The sequence below is a fragment of the Triticum aestivum genome, chromosome 2B (assembly GCF_018294505.1).
Source record: "Triticum aestivum cultivar Chinese Spring chromosome 2B, IWGSC CS RefSeq v2.1, whole genome shotgun sequence".
In the NCBI taxonomy this organism is placed as follows: Eukaryota; Viridiplantae; Streptophyta; class Magnoliopsida; order Poales; family Poaceae; genus Triticum; species Triticum aestivum.
In genome coordinates, this window is record NC_057798.1 from 51,879,698 (window position 1) to 51,902,153 (window position 22,456).

At 43.1% G+C, this 22,456-nt stretch overlaps 1 protein-coding gene and 2 pseudogenes across 2 annotated transcripts; all 3 read left to right on the top strand.

Moving 5' to 3' along the window:
• LOC123038927 (probable LRR receptor-like serine/threonine-protein kinase At3g47570) overlaps positions 1 to 10,253 on the top strand; it is a 39,723-nt pseudogene extending 29,470 nt beyond the window's left edge.
• Positions 10,254 to 11,402: 1,149 nt separating this feature from the next.
• LOC123043417 (probable LRR receptor-like serine/threonine-protein kinase At3g47570) lies at positions 11,403 to 16,415 on the top strand (annotated as a pseudogene).
• A 1,342-nt stretch (positions 16,416 to 17,757) lies between these two features.
• LOC123043418 (probable LRR receptor-like serine/threonine-protein kinase At3g47570) lies at positions 17,758 to 21,800 on the top strand. 2 transcript variants are annotated; one of them, XM_044465869.1, is made up of 5 exons: positions 17,758 to 18,131; positions 18,215 to 18,273; positions 18,382 to 18,774; positions 18,854 to 21,356; positions 21,452 to 21,800. In XM_044465869.1, the coding sequence occupies exons 4-5, from the start codon at positions 19,043 to 19,045 to the stop codon at positions 21,796 to 21,798; spliced, it is 2,661 nt and encodes an 886-aa protein (XP_044321804.1). In that variant the 5' UTR covers positions 17,758 to 18,131; positions 18,215 to 18,273; positions 18,382 to 18,774; positions 18,854 to 19,042; the 3' UTR covers positions 21,799 to 21,800. The 2 variants fall into 2 exon arrangements, with proteins under 2 accessions (XP_044321804.1, XP_044321803.1); XM_044465868.1 differs by having other exon boundaries at positions 18,215 to 18,774.
• Positions 21,801 to 22,456: the final 656 nt, after the last annotated feature.

Genomic DNA, 22,456 nt, shown 5'->3' on the forward strand with positions numbered 1-22,456 from the left:
CAATCTCCTAGGGGTGCGGCGGCCAAGGGGGGTTTCCCTCCCCCCCAAGGCACCTAGGAGGTGCCTTCCACTAGTAGGACTCCTCCCCCTTGGAAACCCTAGGCGCATGGGCCTAGTGGGGCTGGTGCCCTTGGCCCAAGCAGGCCAAGGCGCACCCCCTACAGCCCATGTGGCCCCCGGGGATGGGTGGCCCCACCCGGTGGGCCCCCGGGACCCCTCCGGTGGTCCCGGTACAATACCGATAACCCCGAAACTTGTCCCGATGCCCGAAACAGGACTTCCCATATATAAATCTTTACCTCCGGACCATTCCGGAACTCCTCGTGACGTCCGGGATCTCATCCGGGACTCCGAACAACATTCGGGTTACTGCATATACATATCCCTACAACCCTAGCGTAACCGAACCTTAAGTGTGTAGACCCTACGGGTTCGGGAGACAAGCAGACATGACCGAGACGACTCTCCGGTCAATAACCAACAGCGGGATCTGGATACCCATGTTGGCTCCCACATGCTCCACGATGATCTCATCGGATGAACCACGATGTCGAGGATTCTATCAACCCCGTATGCTATTCCCTTTGTCTATCGATATGTTACTTGCCCGAGATTCGATCGTCGGTATCCCAATACCTCGTTCAATCTCGTTACCGGCAAGTCACTTTACTCGTACCGTAATGCATGATCCCGTGACCAGACACTTGGTCACTCTGAGCTCATTATGATGATGCATTACCGAGTGGGCCCAGTGATACCTCTCCGTCATACGGAGTGACAAATCCCAGTCTTGATCCATGTCACCCAACAGACACTTTCGGAGATACCCGTAGTCTACCTTTATAGTCACCCAGTTACGTTGTGACGTTTGGCATACCCAAAGCACTCCTACGGTATCCGGGAGTTACACGATCTCATGGTCTAAGGAAAAGATACTTTGACATTGCAAAACTCTAGCAAACGAACTATACGATCTTGTGCTATGTTTAGGATTGGGTCTTGTCCATCACATCATTCTCCCAATGATGTGATCTCGTTATCAATGACATCCAGTGTCCATAGTCAGGAAATCATGACTATCTGTTGATCAACGAGCTAGTCAACTAGAGGCTCACTAGGGACATGTTGGTGTCTGTTATTCACACATGCATTACGATTTCCGGATAACACAATTATAGCATGAATAAAGACAATTATCATGAACAAGGAAATATAATAATAATGCTTTTATTATTGCCTCTAGGGCATATTTCCAACACTTAGCCCCTCCTAACTCATCAATAATCTCATCAATTACTGGCATAGGAAACTTGTTTTTAACTGTCACTGCATTTAATCTCCTGTAGTCCACACAGAACCTCCAAGTGCCATCTTTTTTCTTTACCAAGAGCACAGGAGCAGCAAATGGGCTCATACTAGGTGTGATCAGACCACTATCCAACATTTCCTTTACTTGCCTCTCAATCTCATCCTTCTGTAAAGGAGAGTATCTGTAAGGCCTGCAATTCACAGGCACAGTATTTGGCAGTAAATTGATATTGTGGTCAATAACTCTGTGTGGAGGCAGACTGTGAGATTCTTGAAACACTTCCTTGTTCCTGTCCAAAACCTGTTGGACTTCAGCTGGAATTTCGGTGGCATGTGCCATTAATATTCTGTTTAGTAAGGCAGTAGCCCACACTTCATTCCCTCTTTCCCACTTCAGCAACTGATCAGCAGAAACTTCAGTAATTTCTTCTTGTTGGGCAGGCAGTACTCCTTGCAACCTAACTGTCTGTCCTTCATATTGGAACTGAATCCATTTGTCTGCCCAGTGACATTGCATGACACCCCACTGTTCCAACCAATCCATACCTAGTATAATGTCATGCCCTCCTAAAGGCAGCACTTGCATAGCATTGGTGAAACTGTGGCTCTGCATCCACCAAGTGACTCCAGGTGCTACTTCAGTGCTCTGAATAATGTTTCCATTAGCCACCCTCACTTGCATTGGTTGTTTCAGTGTTTCAGTTTTGACAGCAACCTTGCTCGGTAATGCCTGATCCACAAATGTGTGTGTGCTGCGTGAGTCCACTAAGATCAACACCACTTTGTTTCCCACCAGAGCTCTCAATTGTATTGTTTTCGGATGTGCTGCCCCTGACATAGCTGTAGCTGAAATATGGCACACTCCTCTGGTCCTCCTTGCACTAAAGCATCCAGTACAGCATCAGAGATTATTTCATGTGGGTCTACTAGTTCAGCTGCCTTGAGTTGAGCACCAGGTGCTGGTGCTTGGTTGCACATATGGCCAGGAGCAAATTTCTCCCCACATTTATAACAGAGTCCATTCGCTCGACGATATTCCTTAAGTTGTTTGGCTTTCCACAAATCACCTGTAGCCAGACTGGACTTGTTCTCTGTCTTTGCATATTGTGTCTTGGGAAAACTGGATTTGGTGGATTTTTGTTGCAAAAGTAAACCCTCTGGAACAAATGCATAAAGAGCTGTCAGTTGCACATTTGATGAAATTTGCAGTTCCACTGCTGATGGAGTTCCTCCTTGAGCCCTATGATAAATCTAGTGACTAAGAATGTATCGCTGATTGTAGGCTCATATAACTTGACTGTGTACACCAACTGTAAGAACTGTTGCTTGAATTCTTCCACAGTAGCTGTCTGTTTGAGCATCATCAGGTCCTTCATCTTTTGGCGATACACATTCACGTCAAACTCTTGCAAAATTGCCTGACAGAATTGCTCCCAAGTGTGCAACGCACCTATCTGCTTAAATGCCTGGTACCAGTGAGCTGCATTGTCTGTCAGGTAGAGCGAGGCTGATGTGACTTTAAAACTGTCAGGTATGTGGTACAGCCTGAAGAACGCCTCACACTTATCCAGCCAAATTCGCACATCAGACCCATCAAACCTTGGAAAATCCATTTTCGGCATCCACTGGCGCTTTGCCGTATGTTCCTCCTCAGCCGGTAGCACAGGGGACTGAAATTCGACAGGTTTGATCGGTACCTAAACTGGACGCGGTGGAGCATGATTTGTGAACCCAGGGCCAGACCCCAATATGCCATCCGACACTTCTGATGCTGTGGGAGAGGAACTCTCGCCCATCGCGTTCTGCTTCCCCGTCTGAACCGCATGGAAGTGCGTCTGCTGCACTTGCCCCAGTGTGTCGCAAGATAGGTCAACCTTGACCTATACCTGATCCAGCCTAGCGGACTGCTCAGAAATCTTCAGGTCGAGGGCTTCGAGCTGTGCACAAATTCCATCCACCGCTTCCCGTTTGCTCTGGGCCGCGCGCAGCTCCGCGAACTCCAGCTGCAAACAAACTACTAGTACTCCGTTATATTTTGCTTCCGAACAATCAAATTGGCCATGCATTCACTACAGGATAATGACAAATTGCTTTCTCATGTTACAGTGACCGGTGGTAGGTGACCACTTGGCATGACCGCATGAGCGGTAAGCTATATAAAAACAATGAACAAAAAGAAATGACCAGTGGTAGGTGTTAGTACATGTTTCTTTTATCATGCTAGCTTAACACAATTAAACATGTAGGCAGGCCCAACAAATAATTATGGCATTTGGATGCTTTTATATGACCAATTAAAGGCCCCATACCAAGTTGTTTTTGTTTTCGACAAATTTTGCATTTTCTGGAGATTTCTCGATAAAAAAAGGCCAATAAATGGCCAGACGTGTCGCAACTTGCATACTGTGTCGGAAATCGTTCAAATATGATATGGATGCCTACCATGGGAATGCCCACTGCTTGCAAAAAAGTTCATGGATTTGAAAACAAAGTTTGTAAATTTAAGAAAATATTCACAAATTTGAAAAGCTCACAGATTCCAGAAAAGGTACATGATTTAAAAATAGTTCATGAATTTTAATAAAGAAAATAAAATAAAGTAAAGAGAAAAAATAGAAGGAAAACAGGACAAACAATAACCGTAAAAATAAAACAACAAATTTTAAAAATTGTTCATGTTTGAAAGATGTTTGGAAATTGTTCATGTTTTGAAATTTTGTTCAAATTTCAAAAAATGTTAGGTCAAATTCCATTCATAAATTCAATAAATATTCGGCATTTCAAAATTGTTCACATTTTTTCAATTAGAGTTTCGAACTTTTCTTTCAGAAAATATTTCTTATATGTGAACACTGTTGTGTCTTCTTATATATTTCGCACTACAAAATAATACAAACGGCTGTGGGGTTAACTGGCTAGCAGCGTATGGCTCTAAGTGTGAGGTCTTGAGTTCAATTCGTCATGTGGTCCTTTTTCTTAATATTTTTACGTTGATTATATTGGACGTGGCTTAATGGGCCGGCCCGTGCAATTTGTATACGAGGTCTTACGACGTACTTTTAAAAAGGACAATCTTATTCTTAATTATGAAGGGGTATGGGATAATCTGAGCAATCGATGTGTTTAAGGGGGGTCTACCGAAACAGACGAGTTCCGCTTCGGTACAACCCCCTCCTGTGTCTAATAAAGAAACGCTAGCAATCAGAATGATCACAGCGACGGGTTTAGTGTAGCGAACCATTTTTCCCCTGTTTCTTTTTCTTTTCTATTTTAATTTTTGTTTCTTTTTCCTATTTCAATTTTTTTTATTTTAACAAAATTTTAATGCTTTTAATTTTGTTCAAAATTTCATAAAATGTTCGTTTTTTCCAATTTTGTTCATAAATTGAAAAAATAAATCACATTTTCAGAAAAAGTAAATGAATTTTTGAAAAATGTTCGTGTCCTTAAAAGATTGTTCAGAATGATAAGACATGAACAGTTTTTTAAAAGTACGAACAACATTTTTAAAACCAATAATTTTTGGAAAACACGAACAACAATTGGAATTTTCAAACATTTTTTCAACAAGTCGAACAAAAAATTGAAACCAAAAAGGTTTATTGGATTTCATCGAACACTTTTCTGAATTTGTGAACAAAAAATTGAACGCAGCAATATTTGTTTAATTCCAAACAAATTTTGAAAGTCCAAACGTTATTTGAAACTCCACGGACATTTTTTGAATATGTGAATAAATTTTGCAAATTAGTTTACTTTTTGAATTTGTGAGAAAACTTTGTAATCTAGAACTTTTTGAAAATTGTGATTTTTTTTGTAAATGGCAACATTGTTTTAAGAGTAAAAATACACCATAAGTCTAAAAAATATTTGGTGTGTGTCATATTAGTCTGAATACTATGTAAATTCATATATGGGTCCTAAAAGTTTGCCACATGTGTTGCTCGCAGTCCTACCCATTCCACGTTGCATCAGTTTTGACTTGCATCCGGGTGGGAGGTTGACTACTTCGATGTGACAACTTTTTGCACCCCCCCCCCCCTCTCCCAAAAGGTCATATGTTCTAATTTTGTGGCATTCACACTTGGGCACATCCTTCCCCTTGTCCTCCTCTCCATATCCAATGGCCACCGTCCACCTCGGCGCCGAAGCGCGGTAAATATGATGAGATTCCTACATTATGCGTTGGAACCACTCTGACACGTCTACCTTTTCCGTTGAGGTAGAATCGTCTATGTTCTGGAGGAAGTAGGGACGTAATGATTAAGACTTCTGCAACGGGGTGGAAGAAGGAGGACTCGGGATGAAGCCTGTCGGCTGCTTGGTGTCGCCGCCGCCCTCTCGCCAACGGCGGTGGCACCACAATCTTTATGCATGTCTAAAAATAGACCATATTCAACAGAGAGTGTTTGCGTAGGTGAGAAGGGTACGTTTGAGACCACCTTGTTTTCGGCATCTCTCACATGACCCAAATTTATTCCATGAGCTTATATGGTCAATTCAAGGCACTATGTCAAGTTGATTGAGCTTCCAACAGATTTTGCATTTTCTGGAGTTTTCTCGATGAAAAAAACCGATAAATTGCGCATGAAAATTTGACAAGTTTGAACACCTTTTCCAAAATTGGTAACAAATTTCCAACAATTGATGAAAATTTTGAACAAAAATTGGAAAAATGTTCTATTTTAAGAAATTATCAACTTTTTTTGAAGCACAAATATTTCTTTAATCAATGAACAATATATTCGAAAGCGTGATTTCTTTTGAATTCCAGAATATTTTAAAATTCTAAAAATATTTGAAAACAAGAACATTTAGGGTATTCCAAAAAAATCCAAATTTTTGAACAAGTTTCAAAAAGAACAATAAAGTTTGAAAAGGAAAAATGAATTATCAAAAAAGTGAAAATAAAATAAAATAGAGAAAAACTGTTTAGGTGTTGGCCTAACTAGGCGACATCATCAATCGGGGGGAAACCCTATTTGACCCTTATTACGTCAAACAGTCGTTATTTCCCACATACGCAATTCTTACGAGTGAACATGCGTCAACCCATTTAATCTGTTTGTTGCCTCCGTAGATGCCGGTTTTGGGAACCTCTAGATTGTTCTAGGCCAGTTTTTACCGGTTTGGGAGTGTTTAAGAAGGTTCATGAATTGTTTTCTTTTTCATTTTCAAAATCGCAAAGCTCAAAAAATGTTCAACATATTTATTTTTATTTTTTGAAAAATTTCAAAAATATGAAAAATGGCCGGATTTAAAAAAGCTTTAGAGTTTCAAAATTGTTGTTGTTTCCAAAAGAAATTCGGAATTCTAAAATCACATTTTATAAAAAAATTGTTCGGAGTTTAAAAATGTGTTCCACGTTTGGGAAATTTTGTTTCCACTTTCATAGTTTTCTTTCCAATTTTGAAAAATATCCGCGTTTAAAAAGAGGTCACGTTCAAATTTCCACAAAAATGTTCAAATATGTCGCTGCTCATAGTTCTTAAACCTCCGCGCTGTTAGTTAGGCAAGAAAGCTGGCTCATCGTAGTGGTTTTGCTCGTTGGTTTGTTCGCGGGAGGTCCATGTTCGATTCCTGCCGTAGGCTAAAATTTTGTGTTATTTTTCGCTCTTTCAAACCACTTGAGATAGATCGTTGATGGGCTGGCCCAGTTTACTGCGTCGTGTACAATAGGGGTGATGTACTTATTTAATAAAAGGACCATCCTACCCTTTAGGGGGGTTGTGCCGAAGAAGAAGTACTTGTTACATGGCTCTGTGCCATCTCTTGGTTCGTTGGCAAACTTGCGTCAGTTAGTTTTAGGGGGGAACTTGCTAGAAGCACATGACTGGTCATTTCTTACATCTCTAGCAAATTGCTCCCAGCTGACAAAGTTGTCCTTGGAAGGGAATGCTCTGAATGGCAGCTTACCTGTAGCAGTTGTTAATATTTCCACAACGCTAGAAGATTTATCACTTGCGTCAAACAGAATTTCGGGCTCCATACCTGTTGAGATCAGCAATCTTGTTAATCTCACTTCACTTATGATGGAAAGCAATTTTCTTTCTGGAAGCATACCCTCTACCATTGGTAAGCTACAAAACCTATATATCCTAAATCTATCAAAGAACAAATTATCAGGTCAGATACCTTCTTCAGTTGGTGAGATTACTCAACTGGGCAAGCTTTATCTTAGTGATAACAAGTTGACTGGTAACATACCTGGTAGTTTAGGTCAGTGCAAGGGACTTCTTGAACTAAACTTGTCTCGAAACAGCCTTAATGGGTCAATACTAGTCGAACTCTTTGCTAACCCTCCATTCTCCCTCAATCTGGACTTCTCACACAACAATCTCACTGGGGAACTGCCACTGGAACTTGGTACAGTGTTAATCTAGCGTTGTCCTTGGAAGGGAATGCTCTGAATGGCAGCTTACCTGTAGCAGTTGTTAATCTTTCCACAATGCTAGAAGATTTATCACTTGCGTCAAACAGAATTTCGGGCTCCATACCTGTTGAGATCAGCAATCTTGTTAATCTCACTTCACTTATGATGGAAAGCAATTTTCTTTCTGGAAGCATACCCTCTACCATTGGTAAGCTGCAAAACCTATATATCCTAAATCTATCAAAGAATAAATTATCAGGTCAGATACCTTCTTCAGTTGGTGACATTACTCAACTGGGCAACCTTTATCTTAGTGATAACAAGTTGACTGGTAACGTACCTGGTAGTTTAGGTCAGTGCAAGGGACTTCTTGAACTAAACTTGTCTCGAAACAGCCTTAATGGGTCAATACTAGTCGAACTCTTTGCTAACCCTCCATTCTCCCTCGGTCTGGACTTCTCACACGACAATCTCACTGGGGAACTGCCACTGGAACTTGGTACAGTTGGTGCTGGTGCTAGTCCAACATCCCTTCACATGGAAGGAAACAAGTTTCATGGACAAATTCCAGCAAGATGGCAGTTAGTATCAACCGTGCATGATGGCAGTTAGTATCAACCGTGCATGTTAATCTTTCTCACAATGACTTATCCGGTGCCGTGCCTGAATTCTTTGAGCACCTTCATATGCTGGAGCAGCTTGATGTATCTTATAACAACTTGGAAGGGGCTGTTCCTACAAGTGGGATCTTTGAGAATTCTACCGCAGTACTTCTGGATAATAACAAGGGACTCTGTTCGAATTTCTCCAGGCTGGCATTACCAATTTGTCCTGGCATCTCAGCTTCAGCAAATAAAACAAAGCATCATATGTCCTCGCTGGCAACCTTGCTGCTAGTTGTACTACCACCACTTACTATTGCTTTCGTAGTCTTGCTATGGTTTCTACCCACTCTTTGGAAGAGAGCGGTATTCTCATTTTTACAATTGGCTGTTGTGTCCAAGAAGATGTTTCGTTTTGTTACCCATCACAAGAGAAAAGAAGTGCATACAGTTCCGCGCAACGATGAGAAGAAGCTGAAGAGGGTGTCATATCAGGACATTCTTAAAGCTACCAACTGGTTTTCTTTGCTTCATACTATTAGCTCAACCTCTACTGGGTCAGTTTATGTTGGTAGGTTCAAGTCCGACAGGAGATTGGTTGCCATCAAAGTTTTCAACTTGAGTGAACCTAGCGGAAGTGATAGTTACTTTATTGAGTGTGAAGTGCTATGAAACACCCGCCATAGAAATATAATGTGTCCTGTGACCGTATGCTCGACACTTGATTCACAAAATCATGAGTTCAAAGCGCTGATATTCAAGTTCATGGTTAATGGCAGCCTTGACAGATGGTTACATTCTGAGCAACACAATGGAATCCCAGGCAGAGTGCTAAACTTTGGCAAGAGGATATGCATAGCGGCAGATGTGGCTTCTGCTCTTGATTATGTCCACAACCAACTAACGCCTCCTTTGATCCATTGTGATTTGAAGCCAGAGAACATCCTTTTGGACGATGACATGACCGCACGGCAGTGATTTTGGCTCAGCAAAGTTTTTGTCGCCGGATATGTTTATTCTTGAAAGCCTGGATGATGTTGGTGGAACAGTTGGATACATGGCACCTGGTGAATTTTGCTTTTCCATTTCCACTTAATTATACTTTGTCTTTAATGTCTGTGCATTATTCTAAAGCATTGCTTCTTCGCAGAGAACTGGACGGGTTATGAGATCTCTGTAGGAGCTGATGCATATAGTTTTGGTGTGCTTCTACTGGAATTGCTTACCGGAAAACGACCAACCGATGATATGTTTGTTGATGGACTTACCCTTCCCATTTTCTCTGAATCCATGTTCCCTGAAAGAGTCGCGGAGATTTTAGATCCTCGTATGGGACATGAGGAGTATCAAGGGTGTGCAGAAGTATGGACGCAAAGATATATTGTACCCCTGGTTGCTCTTGGGCTGTCATGTACTGTGAAATCTCCGAAGGACAGACATGGAATTATATCTGGCCATGGGCCAGTCCGGGCCTGAAAAAGCCCATGATAGAAAACCGAGGCCCAAGCCCTCCCAGGCCCTACCATCCGGCCTACTTTTCAAGCCCAAGCCCGGCCCATCTGGTAAAAAGCCCTGAAAAGCCCTTATGGCTTAGGGCCGTGGGCCGGGCCTCTTTCTTAAAATGCCAATATGCCAAGCCCAAGTCCATCCAGGCCCTGCTGGTGGGCTCAAAACTCAGGCCCAAGCCCGGCCCACGGGCAAGCCCATCGGGCCTAGGCCCTGGATTTTAGGGCTGGGCCTGGGTGGGCCCACAGGGCCGGGCCTGAGATGGCCAGGACTACCTGGAATGAAAGATGTTTGTGCAAAACTTTCTGCTATAAGAGACGCTTTTCTTGAACACCGTGATGACGATTGATGAATATTTCTGCTCTGTTAGAGCACGCCGATTCTTTATTATTAAGAATGTAGTAACAAGTAAAGTTCATTCTTCATTGTACCCTGTCTATTTGACAAACTGGAAGAAACCTTGAGGCTTGACCACAATGATATGATTTGCTGGCAATAATTGGCTACAAAAAGAATCAACTGTTCTTTGTTGTATATTTGTTGAATTATTTTTATTTTGACCTTGAGCTGTGTGTATGGCGAAATTCTTGTACTAGTTAATTTTGTAAAGGGTACTGTATATATGAATGTGTTTTCCTCCCATAAAATCTTATGCCCACTTAATAAAGCAAAGCATTATTTTTCGGTTAACTTTTGGTCCGTGAAAAAATGAGACAAAGTTGACACTCAATTTTCAAAACCAGATCAATTTGCCCCCTTGCCTATGCCTCAAAGAGGTTTGATTGATGATGTGTTGTTGTATTAGTTATGAAACCGAAAGCTATAGAAAAGAGAGAAAATAGATATTATCGGAAAAAGGAAAATGTATTTTGAAAAGGGGACATCAATTTTCAAAAATCATGAAAGATTGCAAAAAATGTGATAGAATATTTGATAAAGCGAAAAGAAAGGGAGACAAAGAAAGGACAAACCGAAAAGAAAGTTGTACTAAATCAGCGACAAATAATATGGAACGGAGAGAGTAAAAAAGTTTAGAAACATTTTTGGAGAATCAGGAAACATGATGTTTTTTTATGAATGCTCATAAATATAGATTTGTGAAGTTCCGTACATGAATAATCAGGGTTTTTTTTCATGCTCCAAACCACCTCATAGTCTCTCTTCTTCAAAGCAAGAATTCATGTGACATACTTATAAGAAGGTTAACGGCAACAATAATTTTAGGACGCTGATAACTACCGAACGTCAGGTACGTGCACATGGAAAAATGAATGTTTTTTGCCTGAAAATTGCCGTACTTGTCAAAATTGCCATCCTCGCGTCACTAAAATTGTCATAAGAAACGTTCTTTTTGCCATGTGCAGGTCTTTTACTAACTTTTTCTCGGAATTGAATGTATATATCCACGTTTTAGTGTGTTTGTTCACTTATTTTAGTTTATATATCTTTCATATTGAACAGAGGGAGTAGAAGATAAAATAAAGAGTCAACATGGTATTTTGCTTGTTATAATGATAGGGATCTTTTTTGCTTTTCTTTATACTAATATTAATATAAATAAACAGGAGTAAGTAGATATCTACGAAAATGACTACTTTACCCCCACCCGTCTTCCTCCCAAATCCACTCCTCTCCTCTCCGGTCACCGGCTCCGGCAGCCCGCTCTGCGCTCGGGGATGAGAAGCAGCCGCGCGAAGTGAAACTCCCCTTCCTCCCTTCCCCACCCCAAACCGATGGCCCTTAACAACGCGAGCGCCACCCGCAATCGCCCGCCGCCCACCGCCGCCGCATGCCTCCCGCCACGCGGAAGGCGCAGGCGAGGAGGAGGTACCCGCACGCCGGGACAGGGCCGGCCGAGGTGGAACCACGGCAGATGCAATGCGAGGAGCAGCGTCTTGAGCCCACGGCCGGCCGGAGGTCGGCATCCACACGCCCAAGGGCCACATCCTCGGCATGTTCCCCTACCCCAGGTATACTGTACCTGCATCTGTCATTCTCTCCACACGAAATTTGTGCTCGAATTCGTTACTGCAGCAGTGGGTGCGTGATACTGTAATTTGTGCTCGTCCTGTTACTGTTAGGACTGCCATAGCCGGTGAAGGAGAGAAGGTGGATTTGAGATGAAGAAGAAGGGGGGAGAGGTGATGCTAGCAATGCCTGCCTGCCGTATACGGTATACCTGGCACCTAGTACAATTCAATCAGGTATTATCATGTGGAGAGGAATGTTTGGAACATTTCATCTTGGCAGCCATCTCTTTTGAATCTATCTGGTACTTCGTGTGGAGCAAGTTCGACGATGTGGATAGCTGGATCCTGACTACAAAATGTTGTGGACTAATAATTGATTTTCCCGCAGCGCGACAAAGATGGACGGACAAGTCTCCGGCTTGCCCCGTTTCTTCTCCTTGATGACTGAATTGGCACTTTGCAGACTCAAGCAAAAACTCTGCTTGGGCTTTACAGTAGGATACTTCCTCAACCACAGAGCCAACTGTATGCAAATATTTATTCTGTGTTACTTGATGGTGGCAAAGAAATAATGGTAACTGATGCTCCCCTTTTCTACTATTCATCCCAGTCAATGTTTCCATGATTGTGTGGATTTTGGGTTGCAGAAGCTGTAGGTTGTATAGTAAGCAGAGAATAGTATTTCTACTTTGATAGACTGGTTCAAGCACACATTTTCTTCATCCACATAGACCTCTCACAAGTTCCTTTTGTGCTCAGGCCTTTTTCAGTCATAAATAAGTGGCACTGAAGTCAAGAAGAAGTTTCAACTCCCCTATTCCTCTAACATATATCTGAGCACACACACACACACACACATACACACACACAATATTTAACAAACACACTCCGTTAGAAGCTGTAGGTTGTATAGCAAGCAGAGAATAGTATTTGTACTTCTATAGACTGGTTTATGCACACGTTTTCTCACAAGTTCCTTCCTGCTCAGGCTATTTTTCAATCATCCGGCGGCGTGAGCTACTACCAAGCTAACCAAGACACGCTCAAGTCAAAGTATAGAAGTTTCAACTTCCCTACCCTCACTTCCACATATATCTAAGCACACACGCACACACACACACACACAAATATTTTAATAAGCACACTCCATTAGGACAAGAAGAGAGACATGTCTCCTCAAGTTTTCCGCACCCAATCTCTGATTCCCCACCATGCACTCTTCCTTCTTTGCACCATCCTCATATTTCTATCCTCCAACACAATCATATTCTCATCGGCACAGGCTACCAACAAAACCGAAGATGACCGGCAAGCCCTTCTCTGCTTCAAAGCTGGCATCTCCAAGGACCCTGCCGGTGTTCTTGGATCATGGCGCAATGACTCGCTTAACTTCTGCAGCTGGCGAGGGGTCAACTGCAGCACCACCCTCCCGATCCGTGTCGTGTCCCTCCAATTGAGGTCTGCTCAGCTCACAGGAACACTATCCAGCTGTACAGCTGCCCTTACTTCTCTATTTCAGTTGAACCTTTGGAATAATAAGTTATCTGGAAGCGTACCTGAAGACATAGGTGAGCTTCGGAGCCTCCAAACCCTGATGCTTGCTGGCAACAGGCTTTCAGGTAACATCCCTCTGTCATTAGGTACAGCTGCATCTCTTAGATATGTCAACCTTGCAAACAATTCTCTTAGTGGAGCTATCCCTGATTCCTTAGCAAATAGTTTGTCACTCAGTGAGATAATCCTCTCACGTAATAACATATCTGGGGTGATCCCAGCTAATTTATTCAACTCATCCAAACTTGTTGCTGTTGACCTCCGGTCGAATGCTCTCTCCGGGCCTATCCCACATTTCCAAAAGATGGATGCTCTGCAATTTCTTAATCTTACAGGGAATTCACTTTCTGGTACTATACCAGCATCTTTGGGCAATGTTTCATCATTGCGTTCCCTCCTGCTAGCACAAAACAACTTAGCAGGATCAGTTCCAGAAACTTTGGGTCAAATTCCAAACCTAACAGTGCTAGATCTAAGTAATAACATGTTCACGGGGTATGTCCCAGTTACACTGTACAATGTGTCATCACTCACACTCTTTAGCTTAGGCACCAACAATTTTATTGGACACATACCTTCTGAAATTGGCCACTCACTTCCAAATCTTCAAACATTGGTAATGGGAGGCAACGGATTTCGTGGACCAATCCCAGATTCTCTGACCAACATGTCAAAGCTCCAAGTGCTTGATCTTTCAAGCAACTTGCTGACTGGCATGGTGCCATCCCTAGGATCCTTGGCAGACATGAGTCAACTGATTTTACGTAATAATAAACTCGAAGCTGGCGACTGGGCCTTCCTTACCTCTCTGACCAATTGCACTCAGTTGTTAATATTATCAATGGATGGAAATATCCTGAATGGAAGTTTGCCAAAAGCAGTAGGCAAACTTTCAACAAAGCTTCAGCGGTTAAGCTTTGGAAGAAACCAAATTTCTGGAAACATACCAGCTGAGATAGGCAAGCTTGTAAGTCTCACTCTGCTTGACATGGGCCAGAACATGCTCTCTGGACCAATTCCCCTGACAGTTTGGAACTTGAGAAACTTGGTTGTCCTAAAACTTTCCATGAATAGGTTGTCACGTCAGATTCCATCAACAGTTGGTAATCTTGTTCAACTCAACCAGCTTGATCTTGATGGCAATGAATTGTCTGGAAACATACCAGCAAATATAGGACAGTGCAAAAGGCTTGCTATGCTGAACATGTCAGTTAACCGCCTTGATGGATCCATACCAATAGAACTCTTTGGTATTTCTTCCCTTTCATTGGGTTTGGACTTGTCAAACAACCACCTGACTGGGCCTATACCACAGGAAGTTGGTAACCTGATCAATCTTGGCCTCCTAAATATTTCCAATAACAAATTATCTGGTGGCCTTCCTTATGAACTTGGCCAGTGTGTTCAACTGCTATCCCTTCAAATAGAACGCAACATGCTCAGCGGGTATATTCCTCAGTCTTTCAGTGCACTGAAGGTCATACAGCAGATAGATCTGTCCGAGAACAATTTAATTGGTCAAGTTCCACAGTATTTTGGGAACTTCAGCAGCTTAAATTATATTAATATATCATACAACAAATTGGAAGGGCCAATCCCGACTGGTGGCATATTTGGAAATTCAACTGCAGTATTCCTGCAAGGCAACACAGGGTTATGTGCAGTTATTGCCATATTTGGACTGCCCATTTGCCCCACCACCCCAGCAACAAAAAAGAAGATAAATGCACGCCTGCTGCTGATAATAACTGCATTGATTACTGTTGCTTTGTTCTCTATTATATGTGTTGTTGTCACTGTTATGAAGAGGACCAAAACTCAACCATCTGAAAACTTCAAGGAAACAATGAAGAGGGTGTCATATGGGAACATCCTTAAAGCCACCAATTGGTTCTCTGTAGTTAACCGGATAAGCTCAAGTCATACAGCATCAGTCTACATTGGTCGATTTGAGTTCGAGACAGATCTCGTGGCCATCAAGGTGTTCCATCTCAGTGAGCAGGGTTCGAGAACTAGCTTTTTCACCAAGTGCGAAGTTCTGAAAAACACCCGCCACCGCAATCTGGTTCAAGCTATCACCATGTGCTCAACCGTAGATTTCGAGGGCGATGAATTCAAGGCTATAGTATATGAGTTCATGGCAAACGGTAGCCTGGACATGTGGATACACCCAAGGGTTGGCAGCTCAAGGAGGCTGTTGAGCTTGGGCCAGCGGATAAGTATTGCTGCTGATGTAGCTTCTGCTCTGGACTATATGCACAACCAGCTGACACCTCCTTTAATTCACTGTGATCTGAAGCCGAGCAATGTTCTGCTGGACTACGACATGACCTCAGCATTGGCGACTTTGGGTCCGCCAAGTTTCTCTCTTCAAGTATCGGCAGACCAGAAGGCTTGATCGGTGTAGGAGGAACAATCGGATATATCGCTCCTGGTAAGTTGCACTTTTTTCTTTCTTTGAGATGACTGTTGAGTTTGATGCTGAACTATCTTTGTTTTGTTAGTTTCACAAGTACTTATGCACATTGCTCCTGTTTTACAGAATACGGGATGGGATGCAAAGTCTCGACAGTCGGCGACGTGTACGGCTTCGGGGTGCTGCTACTGGAGATGCTCACGGCGGTGCGACCTACGGAGGCACAATGCAGCAACGCCCTCGGCCTCCACAAGTATGTCGATCAAGCCTTCCCCGAGAGGATCGCTGAGATTCTAGATCCCCATATGCCTTCCGAGGAGGACGAGGCGGCTGCTTCTCTGCGTATGCAAAACTACATTATACCTTTGGTCAGTATTGGCCTGATGTGTACCATGGATTCGCCGCAAGATAGACCAGGTATGCATGATGTCTGTGCCAGAATTGTTGCCATGAAAGAGGCATTTGTCGAGACCTTGTGATTACGGCAACTAGTGGGTTGAGCAGTGAGATGTTTAAAGATCATGTATATACATTCAGAAGAACAGTACGGTTACTACACTACTGTGATGCCTATATACATTATTACAGTAGCTGTATCACTTGTAGAATAATTCCAACAGTTTTTTGTATGTATCTGGTAAATATGAACCATTATGCTATGTGCCCGCCAAAATAAGCAGGGTAAAGATTTCTCTTTTTATCTCAGATTGAAGTTGTTTTTTTAGCATTTGGGAGCGAAAGTTGAAGCTCTGTTAAAACTTTGTTTCACTAAACAACGAAGGTGTGATTTTCTAAGATGCTGATTAGTTCATGTTTTGAATAAGTGTTGCCGATTTTATTCTTCTTTTGGAGCCATGAATGTCAAATACTGAAGGACACTCAACTTTCAAACCAGATAATTTGACCACTAACCAGGCTCAAAGCGGTTTAACGGACGGCACGATGGTAGTAAGAAAAAAGCAATTAATAACAGATAAACCTAGGAAATGTGAACAATAGAAATGTGTTCAAAAGGACTATTTGTTTCAAAAAACAATGAAATAGTGGGGGTTAAACAAAAAGTTGATTAGTTGAAGATAAAATACTGGGAAAACTAAAAAGAATAGGCAACATAAAGAGGAACGTTTAGAAATGTTTATTAAAAATCAAGAAACATGATGTTTTTCATGAATGCTCATACAAGACTTATGAAGTTCCAAACATGTTTGTGAAGTTCCAAAAAAAGAGAGTTGTAAGCAATAAACATAGAGAAAATGAGGAAATATAAAGGAAAAAAAAGGAAAACATGTTTGAAATGAGAAATATTATTTCACTTCTGTTGCAGCATGTTGATGCGGTATTTAAGGAAAAGAATATTTTTTTAATAGTAGAGTGCATCCTGTATTTAACAAACTGGAAGAAACTTTGAGCACATTGAAAATATCAACGATGTTTTTTAGGCCTTGTACGATACAACGTGCTTAGAGAAATTAATCAGTTTTTCTTAAGCATTGATGCTTATTTGTTCATGACAGATGCTTAATTAGCTATCCTTTTTTATAGAGATAAGCACTGATGCTTAAAAAATGGTTTTTTTTATTAAGCATCTTTCTAAGCACCTGTTGACGGCTTGTTATAAGGAGGTGTCTTAAGGACGCATCCTGCATAAGTACTCGATTTAAAAGCAAAGAAGGATATGCATATGAAATGTCAATTTGGGGATAGATAATAACACAAGCTATAATCCTCTTTTGCTCTCTGAATCATCTTTTTCATGCAAAATGTAGACATTGACATAAACTTTCATCATTGCACTGTCACAGCTTTCTTCCGTTAAGATTTTTTTCTTATATCATTGAGCATTAAAAATGTTACTCCCTCTGTGAAGAAATATAAAAACGTTTAGATCACTACTTTAGTGATCTAAACGCTCTTATATTTCTTTACGAAGGGAATACGTATTATCAAATGTATTTTGACACTGACCATCATCATATTTTCCACAGTTAACCAACTCGAGAGTCCCCCCCCCCCCCCCCCAAAAAAAAACTCGACAGAACAAATATTTACCACTTAACCCCTCTTCTTCTTCCTCGCGACCCCTCCCCATGCGTCGCCGCACTCCGGCATTTCTCCGGCTCAGCCCGCCCCCACCACGCGGCTGCAGCGAGCGAGCGAGCGCGCGAGCCAAATGGGAGCTCTCACTCCTCTCCCGCTCCAACCCTATAACCCCTCACGACGCAAGCGCCGACTCCCTCCCGTCAGGCCTCCGCCTCCCGCCCGCCGACGCCGCGCGGGCGAGGAAGAGGTGCCCGTACGCCGTAGGGATCCATTCGAGTCCCGGGCATCGGCAACGGCCTCGGCAACGCCAAGCCCCAACCTCAGCGCTACATCCTCGACATGCTCCCGTGCCCTAGCCCCAGGTAGTACAGTTTGTGCTCCGACTTTTTTCTTAATTAATTACAAATCTGTGTAGTGCTAGGCCTTAATTCATCTATCTATTTAGGTGCCAGCTCGTGGTTTGGTTTGATTGGATGCAGCAGTCATTTGCCAAATAACTGTACTGTAAGTGATAGATGTCCCGTCTGAGGGTATATCCTCAATTCCTCATTAGTATTATCATGCCATGGATTTAATTATGTCGAGCATCTGCATCTCTTTCAAGATTCTCAGATAGTTCATGTCCGAGGAAGTCTGATGATGGGGATAGGTTGTTGTGGATCATTGACCAACTTGCCTGCAAGTGCGAGTGCGACCAAGACAGACTTAGTCTTTGGTATCATGCCATGTCCATTTCTTTTCCTTGATAACTAACCTGCTGGCACTTTGCAGAGTCAGCTAACTTGTGCCTGGGCTTACAATAGGATACTTCATCCAACTGTAACATATGTCATGTGCAATTTCTTTCTTTCTTTCTTTCTTCGTTACTTGGATGGCGGCAAAGAAATAATAGTCAGTGGGGATGAGCCAGCTTGTCCACTTTTCCTGATATTCAGCTCACTTAGTACTTCCATTTGGCGGATCCTGGTGTGCACAAGCTGTAGACTGCATAACAAACGGAGAATGGTATTTGTACTTCGATAGACTGGTTTATGCACGAGTATGCTTTACCCACATGAACCTCACAAGTTCCTTTTGTGCTCAGGTTTTTTTCAATCATCTGGGATATCTCTGCGGGAAAAAGAAAAAAAAATAGATCATCTGGGGCATGATGTTAATAGAACCAGGCCAAACAAGCCGGCAGCCGGTACTGAAGAAGTTTCAACTCCCATACCCTTCCAACATATATCAAAGCACGCACACAGAGCATTTAACGAACATACTCCATTAGGACATGGCTCCTCAAGTTTTTCGCACCCAATCTCTGATTGTCCATTCCCACCATGCACTCTCTCTTCTCTGCGCCATCCTTGTATTTCTGTCCTCCAACACAATGGTGTTCACATCAGCACAAGCTAGCAACAGATCCGAGAGTGACCGGCAAGCCCTTCTCTGCTTCAAATCTGGCATCTCCGTGGACCCTCTCAGTGCTCTTGAATCATGGCGCAACGACTCGCTTGACTTCTGCAGCTGGAGCGGGGTCTTCTGCAGCATTGCCCTCCCAGTCCGTGTTGTGGTCATACAAATCAGGTCTGCACGGCTCACAGGAACACTATCCAGATGCATAGCAGGCCTTAGTTCTCTAGAGCAGATGGACCTTGGGTACAATGGATTGTCTGGAAGCGTGCCTGAAGAGATAGGTGAGCTTGGGAGCCTCCGAACTCTGGATCTTGCGGGAAACAAGTTTGCAGGTAACATCCCTCTGTCGTTAGGTGCATCTGCATCCCTTAGCTATGTCAACCTCGCAGACAATTCTCTTAGTGGAGTTATCCCTCATTCCTTATCAAATAGTTCGTCACTCAGTGTGATAATGCTCTCATGGAACAACTTATCTGGGGTGATCCCGGCTAATCTGCTCATGTCATCCAAACTTTCCTATGTTGATCTCCAGTGGAATGCTCTCTCAGGGGCAATCCCACATTTCCAAAAGATGGATGCTCTGAAATATTTATGTCTTGAAGGGAATTTACTTTCTGGTAATATACCAGCATCTTTGGGAAATGTTTCGTCCTTGCGTTCCCTCATGCTAGGACAAAACATGCTCTCTGGAAACATACCAGCTGAGATAGACAACCTTGTAAGCCTCACTGAGCTTGACATGGGCCAGAACATGCTCTCTGGACAAATTCCCCTGACAGTTTGGAACTTGAGCAACTTGTTTGTCCTGAAACTTTCCATGAATAGGTTGTCAGGTAAAATTCCATCAACGGTTAGTAATCTAGCTCAACTCGGAATGTTTTATCTTGATGACAATGAATTGTCTGGAAACATACCAGCAAATATAGGAAAATTCAAAAGGCTGCTTATGCTGAACTTATCAGTTAACCGCCTTGATGGATTCATACCAAGAGAACTATTCAGTATTCCCACCCTTTCACTGGGTTTGGACTTGTCAAACAACAACCTGACTGGGCGGATACCACAGGAAGTTGGTAACCTGATCAATCTTGGCCTCCTTAATGTTTCCAACAACAAATTAATTGGTGGCCTTCCTTTTGAACTTGGCTGGTGTGTCCAATTATTATCCCTTCAAATGGAAAACAACATGCTTAGTGGGCAGATTCCTCAGTCTCTCAGTGCACTGAAGGTCATGCAGCAGATAGATCTGTCCGAGAACAATTTAACTGGTCAAGTTTCACAGTTTTTCGGGAACTTCAGCAGCTTGAATTATATTAATATATCGTACAACAAATTTGATGGGCCAGTACCGACAGGTGGTATATTTGGAAATTCAACTGCAGTATTCCTGCAAGGTAACACAGGGTTATGTGAAACAGCTGCTGCCATATTTGGACTGCCCATTTGCCCCGCCACCTCAGCAACAAAAAGGAAGATCAATGCACCTCTGCTGCTGATAATAACTGCACTGATTACTATTGCTTCGGTTATATTTGTTGTTGTCACTATTATGAAGGGGCCCAGAACTCAACCACCTGAAGACTTCAAGGAGACAATGAAGAGGGTGTCATATGGGGATATCCTTAAAGCCACCAATTGGTTCTCTCTGGTCAACCGGATCAGCTTGAGTCACACAGCATCAGTCTACATTGGTCGGTTTGAGTCCGAAACAGATCTAGTGGCCATCAAGGTGTTCCATCTTAGCAAGCAAGGTTCGAGAACTAGCTTTTCCACCGAGTGTGAAGTGCTGAAAAACACCCGCCACCGCAATCTGGTTCAAGCCATCACCTTATGCTCAACCATAGATTTTGAGGGCGATGAATTCAAGGCTATAGCATACGAGTTCATGGCAAACGGTAGCCTGGACATGTGGATACACCCAAGGGTTCATGGAGGCAGCCCAAGGAGGCTGCTGAGCTTGGGTCAGCGGATACGTATTGCTGCTGATGTGGCTTCTGCTCTGGACTATATGCACAACCATCTGACACCTCCTTTGATCCACTGCGATCTGAAGCCAGGCAATGTGCTGCTGGACTATGACATGACATCACGCATCGGTGACTTTGGGTCCGCCCAGTTTCTCTCTTCAGGTATTGGCGGACCAGCAGGCTTGGTTGGCGTCGGAGGAACGATTGGATATATTGCACCTGGTAAGTTATACTTTCAAACGACTGCCGAGTTCAACTCTGCCCATTTGTTTTCGTTAGTTTCCCAAGCATTTATGTGCCCTGCTCCTGTTTTACAGAATATGGGATGGGATGCAAAATATCGACAGACTATGATGTGTACAGCTTCGGGGTGCTGCTACTGGAGATGCTCACGGCAATTCGACCAACGGACGCACTATGCGGCGACGCTCTCAGCCTTCACAAGTATGTCAACCTAGCCTTCCCCGACAGAATCGCTGAAGTTCTAGATCCCCACATGCCATCCGAGGAGGATCAGATGGCTGCTTCTGAACGGATGCAGAAATACGTTATACCTTTGGTCGGTATTGGCCTGATGTGTACCATGGAATCGCCGAATGATAGACCAGGAATGCATGATGTTTGTGCCAGAATTGTTGCCATCAAAGAGGCAGTTGCCTTGTGATCTATGGCAACTAATTGGATATGCATGCAACTACTCCCTCCGTTCCTAAATATTTGTCTTTCTAGAGATTTCAACAGTGACTACATACGGAGCAAAATGAGTGAACCTACACTCTAAAATAAGTCTACATACATCCGTATGTTGTGTCCATTTGAAATGCCTAGAAAGACAAATATTTGGAAACGGAGGGAGTAGATGTTACCGAAAAAGGGTTTCCCCCCGCTTTATAAATAAAGAACCAACACTTACATCCAAGTAACCGATACAAACGCACGCCACACAACCCAAGGCAAGAAACAAGAATGCCGGGCACCGACACACAACTTCAACGACTACCAAGAATCAACAGAAATGAGCAAAAAGAACCGCTTGTAGCCGACGGAGACCACCATCAAGATGAGAGATCGTCCGGGAAGAAGTGCAACGGACCACGCCGGACCGAAGGTTCCAAGACGATGCCTCCAAGAAGGGCACGACCACGGACCGTCGCCATCGTCCGATCAAAAGATCAGGTTTTCACCCGGAACACGACGGGAGGAGTGAGAGCACCACGACGGAGCCTGCAGGGAGGAACACGACATCCGCGGATGCCGCCACCGTCGACCCGTGAACGGACAGGTAAGTGATGAACCCCGGTGCTCCACCCTTCTGCTGCATC

Excerpts from the sequence above, each read along its gene's own strand:
- LOC123043418 (XM_044465868.1), top strand. The coding sequence starts at position 19,043 with ATGGCTCCTCAAGTTTTTCGCACCCAATCTCTGATTGTCCATTCCCAC. Across the intron at positions 21,357-21,451 it reads GATTGGATATATTGCACCTG|AATATGGGATGGGATGCAAA; the intron begins GTAAGTTATACT and ends CCTGTTTTACAG.